Source organism: Neovison vison, chromosome 1 (assembly GCF_020171115.1).
Source record: "Neovison vison isolate M4711 chromosome 1, ASM_NN_V1, whole genome shotgun sequence".
Classification (NCBI taxonomy): domain Eukaryota; kingdom Metazoa; phylum Chordata; class Mammalia; order Carnivora; family Mustelidae; genus Neogale; species Neogale vison.
Genome location: NC_058091.1, coordinates 284754862 through 284773224, shown reverse-complemented (window position 1 = coordinate 284773224; position 18363 = coordinate 284754862). Strand labels below are relative to the sequence as shown.

Below are 18363 nucleotides of genomic sequence, written 5' to 3'. Positions count from 1 at the left end.
ATGCAAATGAACCTGTTTAATGTGGAATCAAATATTGAGTACTTTTTTTTTTTTTTTAAGATTACATTTTCCAGTAATCTCCACACCCAACATGGGGCTTGAACTCACAACCCAAGATCAAGAGTCACATGCTCCACTGATTGAGGCAGCCAGGCTCCCCTGCGCAGTGAGTCCTTAAGAAGAGTCCAGGGGCACCTGGGTGGCTCAGTGGGTTAAGACTCTGCTTTCAGCTCAGGTCATGATCTCAGGGTCCTAGGATCGAGCCCCACATCAGGCTCTCTGCTCAGCGGGAGGCCTGCTCCCCACACCCCCACCCGCCGCCTACTTGTGATCTCTCTCTCTGTCAGATAAATAAATAAAATCTTAAAAAAAAAAAAAAAAAGAAGAGTCCATAACATTTAGAAATCATGCAAGTGGAGTTGAACAACAACAACAACAACAAAATCTTTCAGGAATTAGGGGTCATTTTCTCTGTGGCAAAATTTCTTCCACACAAATCACTAACGGTTTTAACAAAGGATGTGGAAGATTTGTCTCTGGGAGCCCATTTAATTTATGAAGGGAGGGTAGGAGTTAGTCTCTATTATTCAAGTTCTTTGGATAAAGAAAGAAATAAATCATTAAAACTGGAAAATATTCACTAATGGAATGTTTAGTTATAAAATTACTCTTGGGGCACCTGGGTGGCTCAGTGGGTTAAGCCCCTGCCTTCGGCTCAGGTCATGATCTCAGGGTCCTGGGATCGAGTCCCGCATCGGGCTCTCTGCTCAGCAGGGAGCCTGCTTCCCTCTCTCTCTCTGCCTGCCTCTCCATCTACTTGTGATTTCTCTCTGTCAAATAAATACATAAAATCTTTAAAATAAAATAAAATTACTCTCTACGCAAAAATCCTTTCCCACTTAACACTTACTTCTCTCCTATTAATGCCCTAGCAGCTAGTGTCAGAATATTTGGCCAAACCATGTGAATCAAGTTATAGCTCAGCTTCAATAGAAAATCTGAACTCTTGCCCCCAAAATGCAGCTTTCATGCAATCTCTGAAAGTGATGCTGAGAACTGCTAGGATCAAGGCAAACCTGTGGAGAACGAGGGTCTGGTGAAATTAGCCAAGGCAATAGCAGAAGAGGAGAAAATGGACGGAGAGGGTGATGGCCATGATAAGAACTTTTATACAGTGAGCTCCACATCAAAGGATTAGGGGACGAACTTGGGAAAATTAATGATGCTCATCAATATGTTTGCAAAACATGGTGCTGTTTCTAACCATTCTGTGGAGGTCAAGCATGAGGGGATGGAGGTAATATTGTGTTAGTGTGTATGTGTATAAATATAAATATATATGTGGTATAGTTGTTGTGGGTTTTTTTTTCCCTTTTTTGTTGGGGGAAGTGGTGGAAATTCCACCCCCAAATGTTCCATTTCTATTCTGAGTGACAGAACCGCATTTAGATCTTCTTTCTCACAGTGTTTAATCTCAAAGTCTGGTGTACAACACCCTTTAAGGAATCTGGAAAGCATCTGCTTAGTTTCGAAGATTGAAATAGGAAGGAGGCTTATCCCTTGCCTTACATAGAGTCTCCTTTGGTTGAAAATCACTTAAACATCAAGCTGGGAACATTTGCTGCCTTTCTTGATTTACAGATGTTTTCTTAGAACTATACTTCCAAACAGTTCCAGCTGGCTAAAGCTAAGGCCTGTGTAAGTTGATAAGACGCATCTGGCTTCAAGACATGGACTAAATAGGGAGGCAGGCTCTTTGTGTCCCCAGAGAATCTGTTCGGGGTAGGAGCTAAGTCTCTGAACCACTTGTTCTGTTTATGAGTGCCAAGTTAATCCCCAGCAGTGAGAGACGGGGAAGGAGCAGGCTGTTGGGCTCTTCCTCCTGTTGAAAATTCACCGACACTCTGGAAATTTTCTTCCTTCTTCAGCTTTGAATGTTTCCCCAAACATGAAGGTAAGATGATAATTTCATTACTTTTGTAAATGAAGCTATCTCAAAAGGGAGCGAGGCTTAATCAAAATGACTCAAAAAAGGGGAAAACAGGAAAGAGAAAGATCTGGGGGTAACTTTACAAAAAAAATCCTTATTTAAATATATTTAATAATTCAGCCAAAGTGAATTCCTTTTTCTTGTTTTGCAGTAGAATTAGTGGTTCAGAAGTCTGGGAATCAGAGACTGGAGACAATGTTTATGAAAGTTCTGAGAAAGGCATTAAGAAATACAATAGTACCTTTGTTGTTTCTTAGGGAAAATGTCCCTCCAGTGTACTTGGTTTGTTTGTTCGTTTGATTTGGGGTCATGCCATGAAACGCCATGATTTGACTCATCCAAGAGCTTTATATAAGTGAAGTTGAAGACTTGGAATTTTAGAATCTGGAATCTTTGATGAAAGAAAGGGTCAGGAATGTGAGAGTGGAAGAAACAGATGGATGGAAGGCAGTTAGAAGTTTTCCAAGTACACGTGTTGGTCCAGTGCAATGTAGCCAAATGTTAGAAAAATTATAGTTCAGCCAAAGATAGGAGCAAAGACAGCAACTTGAACTTATTTTTGCATCATTTGTTATTAATTTGTGATTATTCTATTTTGTTCATTTGTTAAGATACTCTTTTTGGGAGCACCTGGGTGGCTTTGTTGGTTAAGCGTCAGTGTTGGGCTCAAGTCATGATCCCAGGATCCTGGGACTGAGCCCCATGTTGGCCTCCCTCTTCCTCTCCTGTTCCCCATGCTTGTGCTCTCTCTGTCAAATAAATAAAATAAAAATCTTAAAAAAAGATATTCTCCTTGAAGGTGGGAAATGATAACTACTTCATTTTCAGGGACCCAGCTAGCAAATTTCAAGGAATTCTCTTGGTTAAAGATTCAGCTTATATAGCTCATGAACAAAACTGCCTTGTAATAGGCAGATCTTCACAGGCTACCATAAGAGTACATATATGGGGAAGGTGTTGGCAAAGGTAGTCCTGATGAAAAAAAAGTGTGTTCCCTAAAACTTGGTTGAAATTCTTTTCAAACTTATGCCATAAAATGTTAATGAATTTTTTCATGATGCCTGTTTTTGCTGTGAGTTGAAGGCCAAGAACAGTAAGTGCTCAGTATCCCGACATTTTAGAGTTAGATGCTGGACAGGCAATGCAGTACTATGAAAAGGGCATCTCAGGGCACCTGGTTGGCTCAGTTGGTTAAGCAGCAGACAGTTGATTTCGGCTTAGGTCATGATCTCAGGGTCCTGGGAAGGTGCCCTGCATCAGGTTCCATGCTGCTTAAGCCTCTCCTTGACCACCCCCTTGCTCATGTGCTTTCTCTCTCTCTCTCTCAAAAAAAAAAAAAAAAATAGCTCTAATTCTGTCTGGTGACCCTTTGACTATCTGCATCCTTAAGAGTATGCAAGATCATGACCCTTAGAGTATGGGGGATATAGGAAATGATGTGGGAAACAAAGGCAAAAGAAAACATTATTTCCTTACTGCCTACTGCCCATTGACAAGTCCTTGAAACAGGTAGAGTGACCTTCCTCTAGGAACTCAGCTGCCTCAGTGTGGACACTTTGCTAAGAACAAAAGTCAATCTTAACTTAATGTTATCCTACCGGCCCCAACCTCCCCCCTGCCCACCCTCCCGATCCTGTAAGTCTACTCAAACATATACAGATTCCTTTGGAAACTTCCTTTATCTCTACTCCCCCCACCCCCGCCCACACACACCTCCAAGATCTATATGTTAGCAGTCATCCCCCAAGCGTATGGCCCACTGATACACATCTGAAGGGTCTCATGACTAAGATATTATTAGGCAGTAATAAACGATCTTTTCCTAACAATAGTTAGCCCCTTCAGGGTTTTGGACACCTTGCTTCCAAAATTCCTTAGATACATACATTATCCCAAACCCTCTCCCAACTTGAAAGTATATAATCAGTCACCCGTCACAACTCCAGGGGCCGATGGAGTCCTATCCCTGTACTTAAATAAACCCACCTTTTTGGACTGAAGACATCTCAAGAATTCTTTCTTGACTGTTCTGAACCCCAACATTTCCACATCAGGGAATGATACTCTAGTCATGAAAATCTAAAGGCACAGGCTGGTTCACTGGCTTGCATTCAGCAGAGTAAAATGACACAACAGTGTTGGTTACATCCTGACATCCAGAGCTTAACAGGATGAGGATGTGAGCAAATCTCTCATGGATCCAATGTGGACCCCTTTTTGGCTCTTGCCCCTCTTCTTCCCGCTGCCGTGGCTTTGAAGAAGACAGAGATAGCTCAGAGAGATGGGGAAGAAAAGCACAAGCACAAGCGGAAGGAATTCTGAAGCAAACACCACTCCGTCCTTGTTAGGGGCATCTGGGATCAGGAAGTAAGAGAGAAATTTAAAATTGAATACTGAATTGAAATTTGACTGTTTAGATTGTTTCAGAATTTTTGTTTTCTGAAAATGTGACAATTTGTTAGTGCCTGGGAGTGACTAAAAAAGCTACAAGACAGGCTTTCCCAGAGGGAGGAAAAATGAGTTGACACAGCACAGAGTAAAGACATTATTGAAAAAATAAAGAAGAAATCCTTGTTTTTAATTAAAAAAAGAAAAACCTTAAAAAAAGTGTTGGTTTAGATTATGTGCTTTATGTGCTCATTGAAAAGTCCGAAAAGTATTCACAGCTTCCCCTGCCATTGTTCACTCATTTCCAGGATGCCCACAGCTATTAGTGTTTTGGTTGTGTTTATCAGAATAATAAGCTTTGTGGAACAGTAAAAATCAGAAGCAGGCAACTAGGATTTTACAATGGGAAGAAAGATACCTAATAAGACCTCGGTGATCTAAGAAGGCAAGTAGAAAGGTCTGAAAAAAATGTTGGGAAGCCACTCCTCGAATACCTGGAGAGGGAAAAATGTCTGGGGAGATCGGGGAGAAGAGAAAGAATATTGGCCTGTTAAAATGTGGGATATGATGGCTTTAAGGACTTTTACACTGGGTTATGGATTGAATATATTTGACACTTAGAGAGTTTCCAGTAAAGATTTGAATTCTATTCATGGACGCCTTCAGTGGTCAAAGTAGGGAAATACATAAAAGTAGAAAAAAAGATAAAAAAAATCACCTGTAATTTCATACCAGAAGTAAAGAATTTCTTTTATTATGTCTTTCTAGATTTGTTTTTAATACATTTTTTAAAAAGATTTTATTTATTTATTTGAGGGAGAGAGAGTGAGAGTGAGAGAGAGCATGAGCGAGGAGAAGGTCAAAGGGAGAAGCAGACTCCCCATGGAGCTGGGAGCCCGATGCGGGACTCCATCCCGGGACTCCGGGATCATGACCTGAGCCCAAGGCAGTCCCTTAACCAACTGAGCCACCCAGGTGCCCCATATTTGGTTTTTCATACAAAATGTAACCTCATTTTATATATAATTTTGTGATCTACTAAATCTTCAATATTTAGGCTGGTTCTGTCATGGAAAGATGATTACAAAAGGCCTCAGAGGTGTTTTAAATCTGACCCAGCCACAGAACTAAGGGTCTGGGCGAGCGTCACCGCCTTCTGACTAGGGACGTGCTTCAACTTTGGTTGACTCTTCATGTATGATGCTTATTTCTCTTCTAACTCCTTATTCTTGGCTGGTCTTTCTTCTAGGCTCCCTCCTCTCCCGGTGTCCTTATGGGTGTTGAAGTTAGAGTGAAGATGAGTGGAGAAAGGAATTAAAAGATCCCTAAAGAGAGGCTCTAATGAGTTAAATTTTCCATTTGTCTGGCCATGACATTCCCCAGCCCCTAGTTGTCTTTACAGAAATGAACAGTAGAGGGCGAGCTCAACAGAACTGTATTAAACTTATTTAGAAAGGAAATTTAAAGGACAAGCACAATCCTTGAGCCTGGTCCATGGTTCTTTCCTTCTTTATATTCCCAACTCACAAATCTTGACGTGTAGGAATGTGTACACTTTCAAGTCATTAAAGAAATGCAAACTAAAGTAATGTTTTTTTCCTCCTCCCTCTTCACCCCCAGGTAATACTTTTATTCATCTTGGTGGGATTTATAGGAGAGTTCCAAGTTTTTTCAAGGTGAGAATTTTTTTGGAAATCATTAAAAATTCTTTTTTATTTTTAGGAAGTTATTTAGTACCTGGTCTGATTTTTACGTTGCAGCCTGACACATCTTTATCTCTTAATATTTTATATTTCCACATTTTGAGAAAAGGCAATGCTAGCAAAAGCTTGTTTTATTCTTATTCTTATATTACTTTATTTTTTTCCTGTAAGAAATAAACCTGAAATCTAAAAATACCTCAAGGTTTTCTTATCCCAGTATCATGATTTTACTTGCAATTCAGAGAATTGAACCAACCTTAGAATTGACACAACTTAGAGCAGAATTTGACTTTTAAATGAAGTCATTGCAAAACATTCTTTGGATTTTAAAGGTTGAGAGTTTTTTTGTTTTGTTTTGTGTTTTTCCTTAACAGAAATATAGTTGACACACAATGTTACATTAGTTTAAGGTGTACAGCATAGTGATTTGACAAGTCTATACATTAATGCTATGCTCACTGCAAGGGTAGCTCATGTCTGGGTCAGAGATTTTTTATTTATTTTTTATTTCTTATTTTTTTAAGAAGTTAGGTTTATTGACTCCTGAGACCTGGAAAAAAGCCAACCTCATTTACCCATGGCCTTGTTTTGCTCTCATCAGTTGGGTGGGATAGGACCAGGTCAGTTCCCTTCATGGGCCTCTCAGAATATGTTTCAGGAGCTGAGCTATGATGGGGATGCAAAGAGAACCAACACAGTACAGCGAGTCCACCAGGTGACTCAGATCTTGAAATAGTTGATTTCAGTGCAGATGTGCTCCGTTCTCTGGGAGAGGCCTGCATGCCCTACTGTGGGAGCACAGAGGAGAGAAGGGCAAGCTAGCTTTCGGTGTTTGGGGAAGTCCTCTGCCTGTCACTGGGACCCCACATAGAAAAATGGCAAGTTCGATTTAAGGGTCATAGACACTAAGGCTTTGGAACATTATGGCCATGTCAAGATGATAGATTAGCAACATTGTCTCCATAAAAGCATGTGAGGCACATACACTATGAAGGGGACAACTTACTCAGGGTCACCTCAGAGGCTTAAGACAAGTGCAAATTACCTTTCTCCAGATGTCTCCAAGGCTAGTAATGTGCTCAAAATCCAGAAATCAGGAGTCTGATTTCCTCTGCCCCTTGTAAAATGTGCTTTTATGCTAGGCCAAGCCGTGTGATCTTGGCAAAGCTGGAGTTAAGCATCACATGAGAACCGACTATCCATTTTTCATGTATTTTAGTGGAGTAGAATTGCTTAACCTCAAATGGACTCTTCTTGGGTATGTTCTTGAGAAAGAAGTAGCCTAAATGAACAGGGGGCATATCTAAAAATAATTTTCTGTCCCTTTAGTCTTGGCCAGGTTTCAGTTTCTCACTTCTCATAGGGTCTTTTTAGAGCTTTTTGTCTTCCAGTGAAGAGTTTCTGCAGAACTCTTCAATTTGTCATTCAGAATTCTTTCAAAGGCCAGAATACCTTCCTCTTATATGTTCTCACCTACCCTCTCACATGTGAACCGTCTCTTATCTATATTTCCACAATACATTATACTGTACCCATTTCTGGTATGAAATTGATCAAATGACGTATATTGTATTATAGATCATGTTTATATGGTCATATTATGACTGTTGGTTTATACATCTGCATCTTTGTCCTCTCCTCTACCCATAGGCAGTGACCTATCTCTTATTGTTTCTCAGCTCAGGTGTCTGAATTAAATGTCTGGTACATAATAGATGTTTAATAAATATTAATCTCTAAAAACGTTGCTCCCTTCCACATACATTTTTATATATCTTGGGATGCTTTTGGTGCGTCTTAAAAAATTGTGAAGCAATTTTTTTTTTTTTTTACTATTTTTGACCATTCTTTGTGTTTCCCCTCTCCTTATCTTCTACTTGACTTATAACAACTCAACAGAGCTGCCTCTCCAGTCAGTTGCCAGTGGGATTCCTATGCTTCATGGTCAGAATGCAATGGTTGTACAAAGACTCAGGTAGGACCGTACTAAAACTTTGTGTTTATTATTTCTTTATTGTCTATATTGTTTATACTGATAGAGCTGATTTACAGACAAAAGACATTAGCTTTTGACATGTTATTTTTTGCATTTTTAATACAATTAGTAATTTTAAAGGGAGAAAAGTAATGCTTTAATAATTAATAATGTAATAAAGCAATTTCTGCATTCTTATTTTTCTTGCAGGACTTTTCTAAATCTTACATTTGAGCCTAGAATTGTACATAGGATAAAGCAATTCACTAACTCTTTAACTATTAGAGAAACAGAAGAGTGTGAAATGCAGTTAGTATGTAATTCAAAATCAGTTTCATATTTACTGGGTTCACCTTTTTTTTCGTATTTAAAACAAACACTGACAAGTACAGAATGGTTGCTTTTTTTTGCCTAAGTAATAGTGAATGACCATGAAGAGTGAAACATTTGGCACTTTTTTTTTTTTTTTTAAAGATTTTAGTTTTAAGTAATGTCTACACCCAACATGGGCTTCCAACCTACAACCCGGAGATAAGAGTCTTGTGCTCCACTGACTGAGCCAGCCAGGAGCCCCTGCATTTTTAAACATTTTAAGGTTTAATTTCTAAGTAATACAAATAGAATGCTGGAACTGATCTGGAGATAATAGAGGACTTCTAAAAGTGCCTGTTATTTCCCCCCCTTATTATAAGTTATTTATTTGAGAAAACATGGGAAAGTCTATATAAAGAAAACTCTACTTATAATTTCACATTTAAAAGACATGACTATAACTTCATTTTGCTATTCTTTCAATTTATCTTCTCTGTGTGTTTGTAATTTTTAAAAATAGAATTGTTTGACTATAGTTTTATATTCCACTATGAAAAATTTTTTTGTTTAAAAACCTTTTTTAAAATTTTTAAAAAGATTTCATTAATTTACTAGAGAAAGAGAGAGACAGCACAAGCAGGGTAAGGGGCAGAGGGAGAAGCAGGCTCCCCACTGAGCAGGGAGCCTGACAGGGGGCTGGATCCAGGACCCTGGGGTCATGACCTGAGCCAAAAGTAGACACTTAATGACTACCCAGGCACCCCTAAAATTTTTTTAAAAAATGAACTCCATGCCACATGTGGGGCTTGAACTCATGACCCTAAGATCAGGAGTGGCATGCTCCACTGACTGACCCAGCCAGGTGCCCCTCTATCCTACTGGTTTTTTTTTTAAAGTAGGTTCTGTGCCCAGCATGGAGCCTAACATGGGGCTAGAACTCAGGACTGTTAAATCAAGACCTGAGCTGAGCTCAAGAGTTGGGCACTTAACCAACTGAGCCACCAAGGTACCCCTCTATTATTTTAAACTTATACTTTTGGCTGGAATTTTAACAGCTGTATTATTTTCCACTATATGAGTATACCAATCTTATTTATCTATTTTCCTATTGTTTGAGATTTAGGATTTGTACATTTTTGTTATTATAAATAAAACTTCAGTGAACATTTTTGTACATAGAAATCAGTCCTCTGTTCCGATAATTTTCCTAGGATCAATTCCAAAAATATAATGCTTACTTTAAAGGTTTTAAACATTTGAATGATTAAAGATGTTTTTATTGAAATATTACCACATGACATGGTATTAGTTTCAGATATACAACATGATTCTATATATGCAAAATATTTTAAAGGTGGTTCAGTTTGAATAAAAATGTGTATTTAAAAATCACTTTTTAATTATTAAAATGACAGAACCATATTATAGAAGATAATTTCTGTTTTTAAGCCTTATCACAATCATCACTTTCATCAAGCATTTGGTACCTACATAAGTGGTATTTATAAAACAAGTTACACAAATGCAGAATTTGGCTTTGGGTGAATAGATGACTACTCTGATTACAGGAAAATGGGTACATGAATAACAAGGCAAAAGTCAGACACCAACTACAGAAAACATTTTTATAATTCAACAACAAGTTACGAAAGAATGTTAAATAGAAAGAGATGGAAGGTATTTTTCATATTAGTATTTGCCTAAAGGTCATCATGCAATGATTATATCTCTAGATTATAATGACAAAATTTTCATCCAGAAAGAGACAAGTGAAAATGAAAATAGGGTCATAAGACCAGAATTTGTCAGGTGAGAATGAGACTGTTCTCAGTGGGCAGCTGTCAAGGTCATGCACCTACTGAGAGAGAGGGAAGCATTCTTTAGACACACTACACAATCTGTGCTTTGGAACTTCGGAAATGGACAATTTAAAAAGACACGTATGAGAGGTGTCTTCATCATTTAAACACGGAGATTAAAAACTTATCAAGGAACTGTGCTGAGCTCCATTCCCCACTCTTATTCCTCTAAGACTCCTCTGCTTAGACCCAACAGAATTTGCCAGGGTCAGCCCCAGGCTGACAAAACCCCTCAAAGAGCAAATTACGTTCCTGTGACCCTTTGTCTGAAAGAATCCCCACTTCTAACCCAGATTAGGAGGGATGAGGCGATTCCACCTTGGCTTGTGATGAGGGACAGAAGCAGCAATGTGTTCACATTTAGCTCAGAAGGCTGACCTATAGCCTGCATAGTTCCCATAAGGACCAAATACCTGAGGGTCTCATGACCACCTGTTCATCTCACTGATGGTCAATATTGAGCCCAATGACAAGCACCGGAGAAATCCTGCAAAAGTATTTTCATGAGTAGAAATTTGAAGAAGACATTTATGATCTGATACTCCCTGCACATCCCCTCCCCCTTGAACACGAAGTACATAACCACCAGCTTCATAGAGCAAAAGTGCAGCTCTTTCTCCCCATGGGCCCTTGTCCTCTGCTATCATCAAAACAACTTTTTGCACCAAAAACATCTCAAGAACTCTTTCTTGACCATTCCACTCCTGGCCCCCACATCAGTTTGTATATCCTGTCTTCCCTGTTGGTCTTTGCTCAAGGCTTAAATTCTCTGGAATGTCAGATTTTGTTTATTTTTTTAGATAGGGAAAAGCTGAGTACAGAAAGAGGCTCACATGATTCATCTGACTGCTGTTGGGGACACAAAGGATTTTGGGGACCTCTGTGTGTTTAAGTGTTAGATGCATGGCTTCATATTGACTAACTGAATTTTAGGACGAATTATTTGTTTTTCATGTGGCTCGATGATTTCCTCTATTTTTCCCATACTTTCTCTCCCAGAGATTTGCCTTTGACATGTTTCCCATTTCAGAGGCCAGTGATTTTGCTTGTCTAGTAGAATCCTGTTGCAGAAGTAGCTTCGTCTTTGGACTACCGAGGCTTCTGCACTGTCCATTTGCCTTTCGTACTGACATATGAGGTTCTCCAGATTGCTTTGCCTAGCCTTGTCTTCCTGAAGAAGGCTTAACATTCAACCCAAATTAATTACCACCACTTTTCCAATGGCTTTTCTGACTTAATTTCTCATTAACCCTGGTTCCTAGGATCCTTCCCCCACCTCTGGCAAAACTGGCTTCACCTTTCGAGTTAGCTCCTGGCACACAGCTTGAGCAAAAGCATTAATCATCTGTGATGCAACAGGTTTGCTTATGTGTCTACCTGGCTCTTTCAAGTTACTTTCTTAAAGATCCAACTAATTTTTTTTTTTACACTCAAGGTTATTTTTTTTTTTTACACTGAAGGTCGTTTACACTCAATCCTGAGAATAAATAAGTAGCTGTGAGTCCTTCCTAAGTAGTACTCCAAGTGTCACAGGACTCAACGACAAGTGGGTCTGTGGGTTTATTGATTTTGGAGGTTTTACATCTGCCCATCAGAACAGTTTCCTGAACACTGTTTCTTCAATTGTACTCATTTCTCTCCGATTTTGCCTCTCAGACAAAGGAAAGGAGACGTCCAAAAGCACTACCTGTTTTGTGTTTAGACTCGCAGGCGGTCAGTTGCTGTTTATGGGCAGTATGGCGGTCAACCTTGCGTCGGAAGTGCATTTGAAACACAATCGTGTGAACCTACACTAGGATGTCCGGTGGAAGAGGGATGTGGAGAGCGGTTCAGGTGTTTCTCAGGTATCTTTTCCATAGGTTTGGACACTCCACGCCGAGTGTAAATTCAAATGTTATTTGATCAACTTGCTCAGTATGGATTTATTCAATTTTACTGAGTTTATATTGGCCTGAAAATTAATTTTGTTGGCATATTAATTATACACTCAGCTATCATTATTTCAAATGTAACATCATTATTTCATCTGGTAACAAAGGTGGACATACTCCTTGCTTCTTTGAAAAGAAATATGGCAATTGACAGACCCAGACTGCTCTTGACATTGCATTTTTGGTCAAGATGTAGAGTGAGTCTGGTACATCAAGACTGGGCAAAAACAAGGTTCCTGCCCAAGTTATTATTACGCTTACAAGAAAAGCAACTCTGATTAGTTAATCAAGAAGCAATACAGGTCACTCCTATGCACAGGGTGATTGAAACATAATTTCAAGTTTGGGCACTGACGGTTATTTGACCTATTGTTTAGGTAGCATTGGTGCAATCAGATTAATTCAACAACTTTTAGCAAATATTTATTATTGTTATTATGCTCCAGATATAGTGGTGAGGATTGTGGATATGTAAATGAAACACATAGTTTCTTCCTTCACAAATATTAAAGTTTATGGGCAGAATAGCACATAAATAATCCCTGTATTAGAAGTGCTCCTCGATAATAACTCTCTAACTCCTTTTTTACTTCCAAAACCCAAATCAGATGGCTCCTCTTTTAGGAAGCATTCCTTAACTCCTCAACTGACAAATCCTTTCTCTGTGTTCCCTATGCATGTTGTACATATGTACGTTGTACCATCTGTAATCTGGGGTGTTTGTTGGTCTGGTTATCTCTTTTGTGAACTCCTTGAGGATATGGATGATATTCCTTTAATTTTTGCATCTGAAGTACCTGGTACCTAGTAGACTCTCAACAAATGTTTGGTGTATGGGATTGTGTGAGACAACAGTGGGGTGCATGGGACACCATCAGAACAGGTGTGTGCAATGCAGAGTATGAGAACATAAATGAAGGAGTTGTACTACAACCATAGGGATGGTTTCTGAGAGGAGATAATATGTAATTTGATTTTTGAAGGACATGCACATGACAGGCAGAGAAACCCTTTGAGGGTGAGAGATGTATTAGAGTAAGGAGATGAGAGAAAGCCTGGCCTTTAATTCACGTAGGTGTGATGAGGGTATAGGAAGCAGGTCGAAGAATGGCTGGAAATAATGTTGGGGAGGTAGGCGAGGGTTAGATTATCTGGTACCCTTCAGTGCCTCCTCCATGCCCATCTACTGTGTAACCATTACATTGCGGGATTATAATGATCTGTGTCTTCATAGTCCTTCCTACTAGATCATAAAGTATATGAAAAGCCCAGCATACCGTTTTTATTTTTGTCTGTAACTTAACATCTGGAAGGGTGCCTTGCACAGAGTAGGTGCTAAAGAAGTGTTGAGTTTTAACCTTTTGACCCAGTTTCCATGCTCTCACAGTCTTACACAGCAAATCACCAAAACAAGCAGAGCTTTGGCATCTTGGTCAGTGATTACAAAAAAATGAACTGAAAGTTGAAGGGCAGGATGTCAGTCTATCTTTCTAGTGGTTGGCACCTTTTGATTTTGGGGAGATTTGGGGAGATTCAGACAAATGGCTTGATTATGGCTGAGAGCCTGGAATTTGAATTTGGCTTTTATTTTTAATTTTGTTTCCAGCTGAGGTCAGGATCTATTTTGTGTGTTAGATTATGAGGGCCATAGGGTGTCTGTGTGGCTCAGTGGGTTAAAGCCTCTGCCTTTGGCTCAGGTCATGACCTCAGGGTCCTGGGATCAAGCCCTGCATCAGGCTATCTGCTCAGTGGGGAGCCTGTTTCCCCCTCTTTCTCCGCCTGCCTCTCTGTCTACTTGTGATCTCTCTTGGTCAAATAAATAAATAAAGTCTTTGAAAGAAATAGAATATGAGGGCCAAAATAATCACCAGTCCTTCCCTGGACACCAGGAAGATTGATCTCAAATTCACAGTAGAATATTAGTGCAGAGTTGGGGTCCAGGGACAAAACCTTTTTTTTTTTTTTTTTAAATATTTATTTATTTAATTTAGAGAAAGTGACCACAAACAGGGGGAGGCGGAGAGGGAGAGAGAGAGAATCTGCTGAACATGGAACCCCACACAGGGCTTGATATCATGACCCTGAGATCATGAACTGAGCTGAAGCCAAGAGTTGAAGCTCAATTCAATGAGCCATCCAGGCACCCCAGAGGCAAAACCTTTTCGATTCTAGGTAGTTTCCGCCTTCTTCCTTCTTTTATTTTTGTTGGGGGCTTATCTTATCTACAGGCCAGTGCATCAGCAAATCTTTGGTTTGCAATGGGGATTCTGACTGTGAAGAGGATGGTGCTGATGAAGACAGATGTGAGGACTCGCAAAGCAGACCTGCCTGTGACCTTGATGAACCTCCTCCCAACATAGAACTTACTGGAAATGGGTAAGGTACAGGGCAGCTTCCTGTGTATATGGATGGGGGTAGCTTTCATTTTGTTTTTGTTTTATGGTTTGGTAAGTCAAATAACAAGTCATAATATCTAAGCCTTTGGCTCAGAGCTCTTTGCCACATTCTGAAACACTAAAAAAAACTTTTTTTGAACTTTTATTTATTTAAGTAATTTCTACCCCCAGTGCAGGGCTCAAACTTACAACCCTGAGATCAAGAGTCTCATACTCCCCGACTGAGCCATCCAGGCATCTTACCTGTATACCTGAAAATATATGTGGTAAATGTAGAGTGTCCACTTGTCCCTGGACTATCCTGCTTTTAGCACTGGAGGTCCTATGTCCAGTGAAACCCCTCAGACCTGGGAAAACCCAGATGGTTTGTCATCTTCTGGGAGAAAGGTAGAAATAGAGAGAGAGACAGAGCGAGAACTGGTTCAGTGACATTTATGGGGAGCTACTCAAGAGAACAAAGAGATATTAGAATAAGAACAGAGAAAGAATGGAGAAAGTGCTGTGTTGGGATATTTAAGCTTGAAAAAGAATTGTCTTAACCAGCTGGAAACTTTCATTTTCAAGTGAAGTTGGGACAATCCCATATTGTCTTTTCAAAAGGAATTCTGAAGGATTTCTAAGGGTCAGATCCAAGTTGAGATTTTAAGGCTTTAAAATAGTTTATTTTAGAGTCAGAGGTGATTTTTCTGTAATATTTTAAATTCATTAACAGAGAAATGGTAAAATTAGTCTAAAGAGTGTACCAGTCAGTATGCTAAGAGGCAATTTAGGTGAAATTTATTGTAGAAAGTTCCCTCCGGGGGCACTTGGGTGGCTCAGTTGGTTAAGCATCTGCCTTCAGCTCAGATCATGTTCCTGAGGTCCTGCGATCAAGCCCCACTTGGGGCTCCCTATTCGGCAGGAAGCCTGCTTTCCCCTCCCTCCTGCCCCTCCTCCCTGTTTGTGTTCTTTCTCTCTCCCTCTCTTCAAATAAATAAAATCTTAAAAAAAAAAAGAAAAGAAAAGAAGAATTCCCTCTCCCCAAGAGTAGTCTTAGTTGTACTGGTTTTATCTATAGAATCAACATAAAACCAGCTGTTGCTATAGATACAAAAGGACTGTGTGTTTCCCAAACATGTTCTTAGACTGAAGGGATGTTGGAGTCTCCCAAGCTTTTAGTTTTAGCCATTATACACACAAGGAAGGTTGGAAAATGTATGGTGTGCATTAGGAAACTGTTCTCATTATTTGAACTCTATCAAAGAGATACTCAACTGTAATTTATTTCAAGATTTTCTAGAATTCTTTTTCAGCAAGTGCTGTTTCTGGTTTTTAATCATCTTTTCTTCCTCCCCGACCCCCCCACTTTTCTTTTTTTTTAACAGTTACAATGAACTCACTGGCCAGTTTAGGAAGACAGTCATCAACACTAAAAGTTTCAGTGGTCAATGCAGAAAAGTATTTAGTGGGGATGGAAGAAAGTTCTATAGACTGAGTGGAAATATCCTTTCCTATACATTCCAGGTACTTAATTTCATTGATTTAATTTATTTTTAATCTGTGAATTATTGCCAGAGATTGTTACTTATATGATATTGATTTTTGGGTATTTGTTGAGAATTTATTTGTGGCTTAATATTTGGTCAATTATTACAAATGTTTTATATGGGCTTAAAAAGGATACATGTTCTTTAACTCTGGGGTACAGGGCAATGATAATTTCAATTTGTCTCATTTAAGCTGAACTATTCTTTTTTTCTCATTTTCAAGTCCCTAGACCATATGGGCCCCAAATTTGATGGTCTGTCCCTGTATGGGTGTCAAAACTCAAGGCCCTGGTCATGACTGGTCATGATGATCTCCTTACCACTGCCACAGTGTCCGCTCACTTGAAAATGCTTTTATTCTTAAATTGTGAAATATAGCATATATGCAAAAGAATGTGACTAATATAAACACACAGCTTGAAGGAAGCTAATAAAACAAATACTCATATATGGCCACTACTCACCATAGAATTGCCAAAGATTGACTTAAAGGCTCTCATCTATGCCTCTCTGGCCATATCCTCCCTAGACAACTACTATCTTCTGTTTTATATTAGTCACTTGTCTTTCTGTATACATTTATCTCATATGTCTTTGTCCCTAAATAAAAGTTTGTGATTCAGTTTTGCCTGTTTTTTGGCCATTTATATAAGTCAGTTCTATAGTATACATTCTATGACTTTTGTTCATTCAAAATTATGGTTTTGAAATTTATTCATGCTGATGTAGATGACATTTTTATTGCTGGTTCCAATACTTTCTTATGAAAATGTCTTGCACATTCTTGTGCATGAGTTCTATGCAGATGAGCTAGAGCTTCTCTAGGGCATACACCTTGTACCTGAATTGCTGCCTTGCAGGTTATGTACAGGTTACACTCTGCTCAGGAAAGTTTCCAAAATGAATGTGCCATCAATTTATGCCCTATCAGCAGTGTGGAAGGGGGAGCCTGTGCTCCTTATCTTTGCCAACATCTGCATTGCTAGAATTTTCCATTTTGCTTAGGGTCTCAGGGTCTTTGTTCTAGGCTCCTGCTTCTTATAAGCGGTTTCTGTCATATACACTTAACCTCCATCTCTACCAGGATTTCCACACAAAATCTACTCACACAGCAACAGTTATGGATTTAGGGAGAGAATACTGAACATCTGAAGGGAATATAGAGGAGAGATTTTCTGTTGCAGTCATGCCAACCCAGTCAACAACAATGGTCGATGTCCTACATCATAAAACATCTGTCCTTTTAGAACTTCAATAAATCAAAGTTTCTGGTCTCATCCCATTTCAGCTTCTCTGTTCTAAGACCTCTTCTTCTTTTACTCCTTTCCTCCCTTCTTCTCAGAATTCTGAAAATTTCCGGGGCGCCTGGGTGGCTCAGTGGGTTAAGCCGCTGCCTTCGGCTCGGGTCGTGATCCCAGGGTCCTGGGATCGAGCCCCGCATCGGGCTCTCTGCTCCGCAGCGAGCCTGCTTCCTCCTCTCCCTCTGCCTGCCTCTCTGCCTGCTTGTGATCTCTGTCTGTCAAATAAATAAAATCTTTAAAAAAAAAAAAATTCTGAAAATTTCCAACTCAGAGCTTCTTACCTATTACTCCCAAATTTGTAAGCCAAAAACTATTAGGATGTTCAGACAGCAGGGTTTTTGTTTACCAAACTTAGCCCTCTTCAGAATGCAGTTTTCATTATAAATAGCAAACAGGGGGCACCTGGGTGGCTCAGTGGGTTAAAGCCTCTGCTTTCGGCTCGGGTCATAGTCCCGGGGTTCTGGGATCGAGCCCCGCATCGGGTTCTAAAAATAAATAGCAAACAGAATTACAATAGAATAAGTTATATTTAAGAACTACTTTGTCATGGGGGCATTTGGGAGGCTCGGTTTGTTGAGCATCTGATTCTTGATTTTGGCTCAGGTCATGATCTTGTGAGTCATAAGATGGAGCCTTGTGTCGGACTTTGTGTTCAGCAAGGAGTCTGCTTGAGATTCTGTCTCTCTCTCTCTGCTCCCTCCTGCTCTCACTATCTCTTAAATAAATAAATAAATCTTTAAAAAAATACTGTATCATGGAAATGAAAAGTGAAATTGATCTGAAAAATAATGGTAACTGTCAATTTTTTAATATCTCCTGTGGCACCTGTACTGTTTTAGGCAGTTTGTGTAGGTTTTATCCTTATAATATCTTTGGAAGTGAGTAATAATTTACTATTTTATATAGGTAGAAATTGAGGCTCAGAGTACTTTAGCTGATTTGCTTTAAATCACCAAATTAATAAGTAGTAGAATTTGGATTC

The 18363-nt window shown here is 39.4% G+C and overlaps 1 protein-coding gene across 1 annotated transcript in view; it reads left to right on the top strand.

The window, feature by feature from the left end:
* The first annotated feature begins 1757 nt into the window (after nucleotides 1-1757).
* The window catches only part of C7 (complement C7), a 52000-nt gene continuing 35394 nt past the window's right edge, over nucleotides 1758-18363 (top strand). The window contains exons 1-6 of the mRNA XM_044232480.1: nucleotides 1758-1954; nucleotides 5999-6054; nucleotides 7981-8056; nucleotides 11930-12071; nucleotides 14387-14534; nucleotides 15919-16057. Of these exons, the coding sequence (XP_044088415.1) occupies nucleotides 1949-1954; nucleotides 5999-6054; nucleotides 7981-8056; nucleotides 11930-12071; nucleotides 14387-14534; nucleotides 15919-16057 (567 nt within the window). The 5' untranslated portion in view covers nucleotides 1758-1948. The remainder of the gene's footprint in view (nucleotides 1955-5998; nucleotides 6055-7980; nucleotides 8057-11929; nucleotides 12072-14386; nucleotides 14535-15918; nucleotides 16058-18363) is intronic.